The following is a 12,936-nucleotide window of genomic DNA, read 5'->3' on the forward strand; positions in this document are numbered from 1 at the left end:
ACTCAGACAGCCTTATCAAGAATCCTTGGTCTCTAAGGCTGTTACTCTGTGGGTGGTAGCTGTGGGTAAGGCAGAGGGGTAATGCAGCCCCTCTGGGGCCACCCAGCCCCGTGACCACCAGCCCTGTGACAGTCCTTCCAATGACTGCTAGCAAGACACACTCCTCACACACAGAGTGCAAACTTTCAGGTTTCCTCAAAACTTTGCTTTGGAAGTTGCTTGCTTTGTGCTGGGAACACCATGTAAAAACAAAAATACAAAACAGCACTTCTAAATGTACACTTTCAAATATTTCTTTCTTATTATAATATACAAGGAGCAAGATAGTACTTAGCTGTATGACATTGACATTTTACATTCCAGAGCTTCTTATAGCCATAATGAAACCAAATTTGAACAGATAAAAATGGACAAAACCTATATAGAAGATAAATATCCAAAAGACATCAAAGACTTATTTATCAAAATAAAAGGAAAGAAAGGAATATAAATAGAAGGAGAGATGTGAAGCAGAAATAGAGGAAATGTAGGCTCTCTTTCAGCAGAAAAGTCAATTCTGAGTTTACAGTATTGATGAAGACAATTCCCACTCAATGGCAACTGTGTCATAGCCCAAACAAAGATCTGAAAGATGACAAGGGACAATTGTCTGAACAACTCAGGCTTTTCTCTTATTTACAAAAATAATATACTGTTGCTGAGATTATGTCAGTTAAATTACTGAACCATGAAAACCTTTTAAGTGTATCAATTACTATCACATGCAGATAGAAAAGGTTGTAGAGAAAATAGAAAAGAGAGGCTGTCATTGATGCTGATTGCTGGTCACTCTTCAATCATCAAAACCTTTATCTTGGAGCAAACACCACAGCCACGAGGAAGCTGAAACTGATGTGTGATCTATGTGAAGAACGTGAAAACAGAGTAATTTTGCTTCTGTAGAAACAAATCCCAGATAGTAGTCTCCCACATTGTGCCATCTAACTTTTATGGAGAGCCAGCCTAAGTGAGCCGTCTCTTACATACTGCACCCTTTCTTCCTTCAGAAAGCAAGCCCGAGGCAAACTGACTTCTTAGGGGAGCAAGGAAGAGGTGGTCTGATGCAAGTAAATTTGCAAAAGCACTGGAAAAACACAGCCCAAAAGTGACCCCCAAGTACCGGTTGTTGAAGAACTTCTTGGTGTCATTTACAAAACTCCACAGAGGAAAGAAAGCTCTGCCTCCTCAGTTGACAGCCACTAAATCCACTTTGCTCTTAAGCTGTGATGAAGGTTGGTATGTTCTGCAGCACTTCTTGACTCCTAGCCCACACAAAATATGCATGTGAATGGGCCAGGTCCAGATGGTGACCCAAGAGCATTGCTGTCTGGTTCAGTACATACTCACTAGGCTGATCTTCACATTTTAGAGCCACTGGGAAATATACAGAGGAATCAAATACTTTTGTGTTTGTGCACACAGAAGTTGCTATTTTTTTCCAAGACTGAAAAATAAGTGTATGGCTATTTATGGAGAGGGGTGAGTCTACATCTCAGCCAGATCTTTAAGGGCACTTCCAGGTGCAATGTTTGTGTTTTTCTGAGCTCAGAGCCTGGACATTTGGAGGGTTACAATTCTAAGACTAAAGAAGCCATGCATAGGCAGCAGTTCCAAGGATGCAGAGCCCACAACCTTTCCTCCAAACTGCAGGGCAAGGGTACCTCTGCTGTGGGGTCTGGACTATCCTGTGGACAGCATCTGGTGATTTTTTTCATAAGCAGGTAATAAGAGGCCCAAGAAGATATAAAAAATATAGCAGAATACCTTAAAAATATATATAATAAACGAAAATTTAAATGGTGAACCTGGATGAGTTCCAGGGCATCTCACCAAACACAAGGACTGTACAAAATAGAAAAAGACACCTTGAAAATCTTGGCACAATAGAGCTAGTTTTACCTGAGGTGAAGATTCTTTTTGAGTCCCACTTCATAAGGCAAAATTATCTACAGTTTATCATTTTGCTGATGTTTTATTCCTTTCAAACCAGAGGGAAACCACTGGACTTCTATATCTGGTATCTAATCACATTTTTTACAGGGAAACTGAGTCTTATACAGAGGAAAACTGAGGAAGCCACTTTGGTTGGTGTCCAATCAGGGAAACCACTATTACAATTTCATCAGTGGTACAGACAGAAGTCACACTGCACCCAGTAACATCTAAGTAAGTTGTTCCATTTTGGTATAATTGATATTATTGATCCTACATCCCTGAGAACACCCAAGCTCTCTGTGAGTCACTAAAGCTGCTCTCCCAGCTTACTGCACCTGTAACCACACACACCACAACCCCCTAAGCCTGCTGGTTTAAACTGAGGGGATCATAAGCTGCAAAGCACTTCAGAGGTTTTGACAAAAGAGATTATCATTTCTAAACCCCATAAGCACAAAAAGGCAGATTGCATTCTCAGGGTCAAACAGCTTCCAGTGCCAAGACTTACACACCCCATTGGCAACCAGATGGGCACCTGCAAACTGCATCCTCATGATCCATCACATAGACCTTGCTACATCATCACTGCAATATTTATAAATTTCATGAGCATTATGTCAATGAATTACGGCTTCACGCCACTTTCTCTTAGATTGCGCGTCTCTCCTGGAAGAATGGGTCTTTGATTTCCAAGCTCCCTTACATTCCAGCACAGTAACCTGTTGGGGATTTATGGGCATTTCATGGGTGTTTAATGAGGCTTACACCGTAACCAATCTAAACAACTCTTGATATGGTATTCTGAAGCACATTCAGTAAAGCTGATGGAGCCTGAGACACCTCGAGAGAAATACTGAACAAATCAGAGCAATCAGCTTGCCCTGGCTCTCTGTCCCAGCTTTGCTGGTGAATACCAGACACACATATACACAGAATAAACACTCCCTGGTTTATTTCTGGTTCCCTCAGATTTACAATGTATTCAGGATGGGCAGTAGACACTCACTGATACATCTCTGTAACTGTTTAAACATATATATCAACTTTATTATCTGTCTACTTTTTATATAAAGCTGATTTTAAAGAAAAAGTAGAGTATAACAAAGATGGAAAAGCAAAATTTTAAGATAACATTTTAAGAGTACTATTTAATGACATTCTGAAGGGCAAAAGTCTCACTCCTGGAAGGTATTTAAATGCCTAAATATCTTTGAGCACCTAGATGCCCCCAAAAGTGTTTATATTTGCAAAGGAAGTTATTAAGGTAATGTTATTTAATATATAGCATTTGAAAGAGAGATAAGTTAGAGTGGCACATACATGCAGCCTTAAATCTGATGTATTCTGTATCTGGCACCTAACACACATAGCATCCTTAAACATTTTGAACAAAGTTTTCCTAAAGTTAATAATTAGAATGAAACACTTATCTAGTTTCTTCAGAAAGCTTTCTGCTTTAAAATCAGATACCCACAAGCTCCCAAAAAAAGGAAATGAGGCAGAAAGGAAAAAAACCCCTTATGTTTGATGTTCTCATTTACAACAAAAAGTAACAGTGGCTTTTTCCCTTTCAAGGATCCATGCTGTTACAGGTGCTTATTCAGATATACCCTATGTTTAAAATAAGCTTTCATGAGTTTAAGATTAATTTAATTTTCACAAATTTTCATGTGTATAGCATGTGCCTCTGCAAACTTTTACAATCTAAACTGGAATATTCTGGAGCCTAATTTTCCCTTTACATCAGGAGTGGTCCTGCTGATTAGCAGATATTTTTCAAGCTCAAATCTACATATGTGATTGATCTACAAAGTGTCTTTGTATCAAAAACCATTTTTGAACTGCAAACGCTTGAAGAATTTTGCTGCTGCTTGCTGTGCCCCTCTTATACTAACCTTTGCTGTTGTTTGGGAGCATGCTAACAAGGGACAACTATCCTGGAAAGGGGCAGGAGGCAGCAGTACCACTGGAGAAAGCACCATTTTGTACTTCTGCTTCTTCCTAGGCATTACCAGCCAGCCACAGCCACAGCCAGCCTCTCAGGGTAGGAAATCCCTCAACAGGACCTACTGTGGTTGTTCTTCAGAACAAGTACCATCACTCCTAAAGGTCTCTTACTTATGCAGGTTTTATTTCTTCAGAGTAATTCAGGAAAGAAATCAGCTTTGTGATCCCATCTTTTATTTTCTTTCTGACTTCTCCATTTACATGCTTTGCAAATTTATTTCACTGTAGAAAATAACTGTTATAACATTTAGGGCTGTCTGGCCATTGCCAATGGAATTGGGATGGAGAGATCTGACTTTCCTGTTCCATGGGGTGCTTGTGCAGAGTGCAGGTCAGAAAGCAGAATCATTCAGAAATTTGTCTTGTAGTGTGCCTTTTGTCAGCAAATGCTGAATGCAGTGCTAAGAGGTACCTGTAGTTTTGCTCCCATTGCTTGACAGGGTAATAAATGCTTCACATTGGAGTGACTTCCAGCCTTTATAAGTGTAGGCAGTCAGCAACAATTCAGCACTCTCACTTAAAAGATGAAATTAAACTGTCAGAAATATTTTCTTTATGCCAAAAGTTACATGGAAGCTTACTGACAGCAATCCTTGTTGTTGCTCGTCTCACCCACCGTGTTGCCAATGGGGTTCTGTCTTTATTTTTGTACTTGAGTTAAACAGCTGTCAATTTTAACTTATTTGTAGAAACTGGTGTGGACAAATTAGTTCCTAGCCCTGTACTGGTTATCTCGAGATTAATGGGAAATCCAGAGCTAGCAGTCAGAGGGGTAAGTAGTCTGAATGGGAGAGAAATGGAATCCACCAGAATCACAAAGGAGTCTCAATTTTTGGATATTGTGCCCCACACTTGAGAATAAATAGCCTTTCTATGCTATAAAGAACCACAGAACTGCAAAGAGGTTCTTTTTCTTGACAGAATAGAAATTTGATGGAACATTTTGGGTAATTTCAAATCACAACATAAATTTTGTCATTTCCTGAAATAATGCCACAATAAAGATCTTTTATTTTACAGTGGAATCTAATGTTACATATTTCACCACCAAATATTAACTAACAATAAAGTGTTTGGGGATGCAAAAACCCCCATCCCCCTTGCCAAAGCTTTTCCTGCTAAACATTCCTCAGAGTTATACAGAAAAAGAGGGAATAAATAGCTTTCTCTTTTGTATTGTCAAAAGAAACAGGAATAAGTTTCTGGTACATCCTGATGTCTCAGGGGTTGCACAGACCTGGCTCAGACACCATCAGAAGATGATGTACCCCAGCTGAGTTCAGCTCAGTTTGGGCACTTCCCTGCTCTTGGTTTAGAAGCCAGAGAATCACTGTGTCGCACACGTGATGTACACAGGCCTGACCTGTTACTTTGCATGTCTCATGTCCAGGACTGTGGAAGTGTTTATTTACACTGGGCTGTTCTGCTAGAACAAACATTCTCGTCTGGATTCCAAACAAAAAGATACGCACGCCAGCATTGCTTCAAACTCATGTTTCTCTGAAAAGGCTTTCTTAGGGGAAAGACTGTCTAAATGCCTGGTGTGCCCATTCCCCATTTTAACCAGTACTCACAAGGGCTGCTGGCTCTGCCTGAAGTAGCTCTAGGCTGCAGTTACTAGTAGCTTTATTTGTATTTTCGTTCCCCAAAGAAAGGCATGCTGAAGAAATCTGTATTTTTAATGAATCAGATCTGTCTGGTCACTTAATGATTATTCCTCCATTAGACACTACACTGCATTGCACAAACCCACACTGTACAAGACAAAGCAAAATATCTGCTCCAGATACAATGAATGCTTTCCTCTTTATCTGCAAGAAGAGTCAGGCTTTCGGGGGAAAGATCAGAACATTGCTGGATGAGGGAAACAAGAAGATGACTGCATCCTCCTTACTCTGTGTAGGAACAGCCAGTAAGGACTTCAACTGAAACTGAACTTCTCTCTTTTAAGTCCTGGGCTTGACTACCAATTTCTTTTTTTGTCTGGTAGTGGCCCCAGAAGAGAATGACCAGCTTTAAACATCAGCCACTTGGCCTGAGCCTCCTACAGCCCATGAGCTAGGAAACAGCATGATCTGAATGGTCTCAGAATGATTCTTCACACTCAAAAACACGTTCCCATGGTTTTTCAGGCACATAGTGAGAAGCACCAGCTGGGAAGGCCATTCTGCCCAGTAGGAGCCAGGTTTTACTTCAGCAATATCCTTATTTACTTCAGCAACAGAAAGATAGTGACATTTCAATACAAATTAATATATACCAAATAGAAGTAAAAAAAATAACACAAAGAAAATAAAGAAAACATGCAGCTGGGAAGCTGCAAATCTCTGTTTTCCTGCTCTTACACTGTATTGGTATATTTTTGTGTAAGTTCTTTCTAGAACATTCACCTACAGTGAGGCAAAATTTTGGATGGTGGCAGAGACATATTTATGCATTCGTATACTGCAAGGAAGCAACAATGTAAAAAAAACAGCAAGAAAATTAAATTACTACATAGTCCAGAAATAGAGACTGCAGCCACTGTCACAATCCTTACCTTTCAGAGTTGCCTTCTTAAGTACCTTCATGGCATAAAGCTGGCCTGCATCAGATCCTTTTATCTTTCTGACTAGAAATACCTGTAAAAAGCAAATTTTTGTGTAGATGAGTACTGAAGTTCTACTTACAAGACTTAGTGCATTCGACAGGAGAATAGATACTATGGTTCAGGAGTCTAATGAAAATTACTAGTTGAAAGCATTTCGTATCTATTTCACCTGCACTTGGTTGAGCCAGCTCTGGAAATTTTCAGTTTTAAGCCTTTACCACTTCACAAAAAAGTCATTTTCAACATTATAAATTGACCTCATATATTCACTTAAAGATGGATGAAAAGTTAGAAGCAGTGTGCACATATCTCTTCATATTCTGACAAGCTTTACACGAAAAGAATTGTCTCAATTGTGTCTGGGGCTGTGCAATGTCTTAAAATTATTGCCATCAATTAAATTAAAGAAAAAATCAATTTGGTGCCATTCATGCATAAGTCATGAATAGCAACTTGCCTAAGATGCAGCTGAAGCAGAAAGTTCATACAGCTGAAAATCTATTGTTATTATAAAAAAAAGACAGTTTTTCCTGTTACAGTCTTCTATGCTTCATCTTCTGACAGTGTAAAATTTTAATTAACATAAAATTTGTAGCTAAACTTGTACTCTTTTTATTGTACTACATGCAAGTATTTCTTATCTGTCCCTCAGTGCAAATGAACATGGGAGAGGTAGTGAACAATGGGATCAGTAGTTCAGTTTGGTCTTTATAAGACCTTCAGTGTTTTAATAATTGGAAATAAAATAAACAACTCTTTTAGCTGGTTCTCAGGACACACTCTGTCTGCTGGGGTCAGAAGTAACAGGCAACAATTTTTTTTTTTTTTTTTTTTTTTTTTTTTTTTTTTTAGTTTCAGCACCTGCGTTACTGGACAGAAGCTGAAGTAATGCCAAATACAGAAATAAAAATATAGTCCAAAATACATATAGTCCTATATACTCATTAATGTACAAATTAAGAAAGACTAGGTGAAATTATCTGACTAATGAATGTTTATTTGGATTAAAAATACCATTACAATTATTTTGTTAATTGTCTATCCAGGAACCAGGCAGCTTTGTCAAGTGTCTCCACATAAAATATAAAAAAGCCAAAAAATAAGGAAGGAGGGAGCATGTTTCTAGTACAATTTTTGCAAGTTGAAAGACTCTTCCTCCTAAAAAAACCCAACCTGTAAATAAATTAGATTTTCTCAAACCCATTTGGGGAAAGTTTTGTGGGAAGGGAGAACAACTTTTATAGAGCAGGTACAGAAGCTGGGGAAAAAAAAAAAAGAACAAAAAAAGGTAAAAAGGTAAATTCCTAAATTCTCAATTCTCTCTGAAAAACTTCCTCGGAACTCTTACATCTGACAGTATCACAGCTGCAACACTTCTGTGACATGATCTGATGGGGTTTTGGTGGGACTGTCCTTCTCAAGCTGTTTCCTGTGCATAGCAGATAAGCACAATTCCTCAGCCCAGCTGCCCTGACCAGCTGAGCTTGGGCACACATTGCTTGCTCCCAGCTCCTGCTTCCTACTCTGGGGAATGTATAAATACCTCCAGTGCTCACAACTGTAGGAAAAAATTATGAAATCTGGATGCAACAGGTACACGAAAGAGTTTCTGAAGTGTTTTTTGTTGTTATTCATGATGAATTGACCTCAGCTGCTCCAGCATTAACAGGAAGTCAATTAATTTAGAAATTTACAGAGAAAAGTTGGGATATTTTTCTGTCTCAGTCAAGGAAGATTTAATTTTTGTATTACATTGAAAAGGAGAAGAAAGTCAAAAGCAAGCTTGTCCAGACACTAGATTTTCAGCTGTATTATTATTTTTAAAAAACATTTATGGGCTCTATACCCCAAAACCCCAACCCCTTAACATAATGATTGTTGTAACCCAATACCCTACTGTTTTGGGGATGGTATGTCCCTTTAGCCCTGTGACCCCTGCAGGACCGGTGGACTGACCCCTGCGGTGGGATTGGCCAGAGGCCAAGGCTGACCCCTCCCCTTTCCTGACCCAGAGAAAAACCCTGAGCCCACGTGTGGTCTCTCTCTTTATCCCCATCTCTCGCTCTGACCACATGGAAGCCTAAGAATAAAGCAGAATACCAACCCTGGGAGAAAGAGCCTTTAATATCTTATGTTCTACATGAAACAGCATCCCAGGCCAGCTCTGCAAGGTATTTGGGGGCGAGGCCTAGGGTGCAGTTTCAAATGATATGCATATAAAACAGTACAGCACACTGCATCTGCAGAAATATCTTGTCTGCCATGTAATCTTGCAAAGCTTGTAATATCCACATTGCTGTAATAAGCAAAATGATCAATTTACATTACCAGTCACTAGTCAGCTGTTCACTGTAGCATGGGATAGGGCACTTGTCTGCATTCCCTCCAAAAGAGATGAGTCAAGAACATTGTGTTCTATTTCAAAGGACATCAAAATAACCACCATTCCAGAACGGAACAGAACAAATGAAAATACATTGTATTGCAAAATTATGTCACTTTTCTGATTATTCTTAAATGTAAGGCTACACATCATTCTTGAGCCACCAAGTAGCCATGAAGTGCTAACTTGGCAGTTTGTATTAGCTGGACTATACTAGTTTGCCAGAGTAGCTTGTGTATGAGGCTGAGCCTGACTTTCAATTTTCTAGTCTGATATATTTGCAAACACCTCAATACCTTAACTAGCAAAACTCCCTTACCTGGGGAAATTGGTGCATCACCCAAAACCTGACATAAATAGCTAAGCAAGTGCTCTGCATCTCAGGAGTGTTGGGGGCACTCCCTCCGACACCAAAGACATCTTCTCTAATCCTGCAAGGAATTATTTAGGCCTTGGGTGAATACCTTGAAAACTTAGTGGTTTGAATCCCCAGATGCACAGATTTGAAACATTTGCTCAAATACCAAGGTGATGGAAATGTAGGTGGTTTGGGACTGCATAAGAAACACAGAGTAGATCTCTCTTCCCCATGCCTTTGCTGCTCCAGGGAGTTTACTGATGTTTCTCACAAGAGATATGGAAAGTGATTTGTAATTACATGCAGCTCCAGACAGGAACATTGTCCACACTCACACTCTGATGCCTCAGAAATCAGACTTCCTTTTGGGAAGTGGTTGCAGACATCAGGCATTTTGCTTATAAAATGCCTAAGGCTAGAAAGCCAACTCAAACCATACAGAAAATACATCAGTACAATATAAGATAACAAGAAAACCATTTCTAAAATCTTTACTGCCTATATATGAAAACTGACTATTCTGCCTCTCTTACTTTTATCAAATATGTTTCTTTTTGTTGTTCATATCCTCCTTACACTGAGTCCCATAGTAAACCTAATTTTGAGCTGTTTGCTTTTTCACATTCATTTAATATTTAAAACTTAAATACACTGTGCTCTGAAGAAATTCTTGAGTTCAAGGCTTGGTATTGAATGTTAGTTTTCTTGATTGGATCTCTCATCTCAGGAAACTTTCAATAGACTTAATTATCAATGTAATTCTAGAATAACCAGGAAGTTGATAAATATTCCTAATGGAACTTCCTTTAGGAGAAATCTTAAAGTTCTGATTGGAAAACACGTATTTAAAACTTCACAAAATAATATATTTATAAGGACTTTGATGCCTAGTTTCAACTAGGTTCATTGGTCCAAAGGTTTCAATGTCTTATTTAAACCGTAGAAAGACTTCAAGGCTGAATTGACTGTTCCTTCTTTCTCTCCATCTTTCCTTCCTGTTCTTATTTCCAGCCACATGCCCTGCTGAAGAACTGCCTTTGGAATTAAGAAAATTCTTTGTCTGAAGATATGTGGGGAATGTTATTTCTCCACAGATTAGTTTGTGGTCACACAGGCAGGGTTTTTTCCCCATGCTCTTGCTATAATAATTACTTTATTCTGCACTGGGGTTTATCTCCAGGACTTTTCAAGCCTTCTGAGTGTGAACTAAAAAGCAGTCTGGGATTCAGAAATGTGCTTGAGGTTGTCCTCAGTGGGAATTGTGCAGCTAACTTCTCTAAGTCTTTGAATGTTCCTATTTCCACCCTCCAACTAAGCAGAAGTAGCACACTCACCTCCCTGGTGGATAGGTCAGAACCCATAAATATTGTTTATCTCTGTTTACTAACTTGTGCTCATTAGTCCAGGTCCAGAGCCATGGCTGCTATTTCCTAAATTGGCTAATATGCAGGAATCCAGCTAAAAGACTGAAGTGACACTAAAATGAAGATAGGAGGGCTTTCCTAATCTGCCTTTACAATATAATTTATATTTGGACAATATAAATTATCAGCAGTGTAAATGAACTCAGAGAATTGACACATATTTTCAGTGTTGCTCTGGGTGATTAGATGACAATAAAAATTACCTTTCCATATGAACCTTGTCCTAATACTTTCAACAGCTCAAACTGAGAAGGATCTGCTTTTTCAAAACCTTCCTTGACATGATGGCTGATGTCTATTTCCTTCACGATACCTTCTTCCTGCAGAGGGAAAAACAAACAAAAAAACCCCCAAATCCCCAAATCAGAGCCATTATCTTAAGGAAACATATTGTTTATTAAAACATTGTCTTCTGTAGTGCTACAATCATGTATCAAATTTTGAAAATAGAAAAAAATTCTTGTCTAAATATTCCACATGCCTGTTACCAGCTGGGGAGGGTAATTGTCTGGACATCCAAACCTGGTACTTCTGTTTATTAAGCCTCAAGATATGACTAGGTAATGACAGATTATACAGGCTGGAGCCAAAAATATACTGCAGAGCTTGGTGTTCCCATCAGAGACCTTGCTAGTAGAGTGGCATGTAGTCAAATCTGCACTAGAGAGGCTCCATCACACTTCTCTCCACAAACTTTCTCAGCTTCCCCTCAAATCATCATTTAAATCAGTCTTAAAAAGTTTCCTTAGTCTTAAACAACAATTCTTCTAATGAGTAGGCAACAAAGAAAAGACATTGCTAAAAAAGCCTCTTCCTATTTACCTCAAAAAATTGGAAAGTTACTACTGGCAACCTTTAAATAGAAAACAAATTAATGATTAAATATGAAGTGGTGGTGGGAGAAGACTGACACACACTTTGCTGCTTGCAATAATTAGTTCTATACACTTTGGATTTGTCCAGGTTCTTTTGTTCAAATCTTTCCTCTGTCAATAGATGCATGTTCCTCAAACACATCAATTGAACCAGGACCTTCACCTTGCAAGCTGTGACATATGGCATTAGTTTCAGTTTTTTTGTTCCATGTTATTTTGGCATGTTCCTCTAAGAAGAGAGCAACTGGGTCATTTGAGACCCAGAGGGACTACACAGAGTTTGCAGCAACCCAGAAAGTCATTGAACTGAAAAGAAACCTGCAAGAAAGAACCTGCTTCTCAAGGACACAAAGATAAGGAGAGATAATACACACCCTTTTATTTCTGTAGCGTTTTATACACCTACATTTGAGCTTTTTGGTTTGTTTGGTGTGGCTTTTTTTTCTCCCTAAACTACTCTTTCTAACTTCTCCACAACAAAATTATGGATTTTCAATACAAACCTCTTTTTTTTTTAACCTCCCAGTCTGAAGGGACTTACTCATTTAGGAATAAATTTGAATATTTCTGCACTTAGCAGAAATAATTGCAATCTCATAAACATTCTTACATGGACACTTCCTGCAATTTTCCTTTCTCCTCCCAAAAAATCTTTGTAAGACCCAGAAATATAACATTTATATCCCACTCTTAAAAATTAATTTTGTGAAAATAGAAATAATATCCTAAAAATGAAAATGCCTGTAAAAAAATTGCAAGCAAACAAACCCAAAAACATTTGGCCAAAACATGTTCTGTACTAAATAAGAATAAATTTGATTCTCTTCTCCAGAAAAATTGCTACCACTTTCTACCAGCTGTAATTTGTCAGATACATGGTTTGTATTACCCAGATTGTTTTCTATATTGAAAAAAATATTGTATTGTATATATTTTATTTTCATCCCTCCTCTTCTCTACTCTGTCTCTTTGCACTCACATACTTTGGAACAGTGGACTATATCCTCTTCTTGGTTTGGAAAGCTTCCTGTAGTTCATTCATGCTACCACAATCATGGAAAATAATAATCATCTCAGAGCAACTCCTTTTTCTGATCCTAATTCCTACAGTTTAAGGTTTGCCTGAAAGGAAATGCTTGAAACCAAGGAACAGTTTTCACAGAGAGATTTAAAGGATTTCAAAGTACAGAACTGCCAAGATCTCTCTTTTCATTTTTCTGACTTTAAGTGCTGTGTGAGATAGCATAACTTTCTGATATTAAATATATAATCTTTTTCAATTATTTTGTATTCCAGCCTGAACCATGAAGTCACTTTCAGCTGCA

The 12,936-nt window shown here is 38.4% G+C and overlaps 1 protein-coding gene across 3 annotated transcripts in view; it reads right to left on the reverse strand.

The window, feature by feature from the left end:
- RPS6KA2 (ribosomal protein S6 kinase A2) overlaps positions 1–12,936 on the reverse strand; it is a 279,910-nt gene that overhangs the window by 82,843 nt on the left and 184,131 nt on the right. For all 3 annotated transcript variants that reach the window (XM_033054733.2, XM_033054735.2, XM_033054734.2), the window contains 2 exons: positions 10,940–11,056; positions 6,521–6,602 (listed from right to left, as the gene is read on the reverse strand). In XM_033054733.2, coding sequence (XP_032910624.1) covers positions 6,521–6,602; positions 10,940–11,056 — 199 coding nt within the window. The remainder of the gene's footprint in view (positions 1–6,520; positions 6,603–10,939; positions 11,057–12,936) is intronic.

This window comes from Catharus ustulatus, chromosome 3 (assembly GCF_009819885.2).
Source record: "Catharus ustulatus isolate bCatUst1 chromosome 3, bCatUst1.pri.v2, whole genome shotgun sequence".
Classification (NCBI taxonomy): domain Eukaryota; kingdom Metazoa; phylum Chordata; class Aves; order Passeriformes; family Turdidae; genus Catharus; species Catharus ustulatus.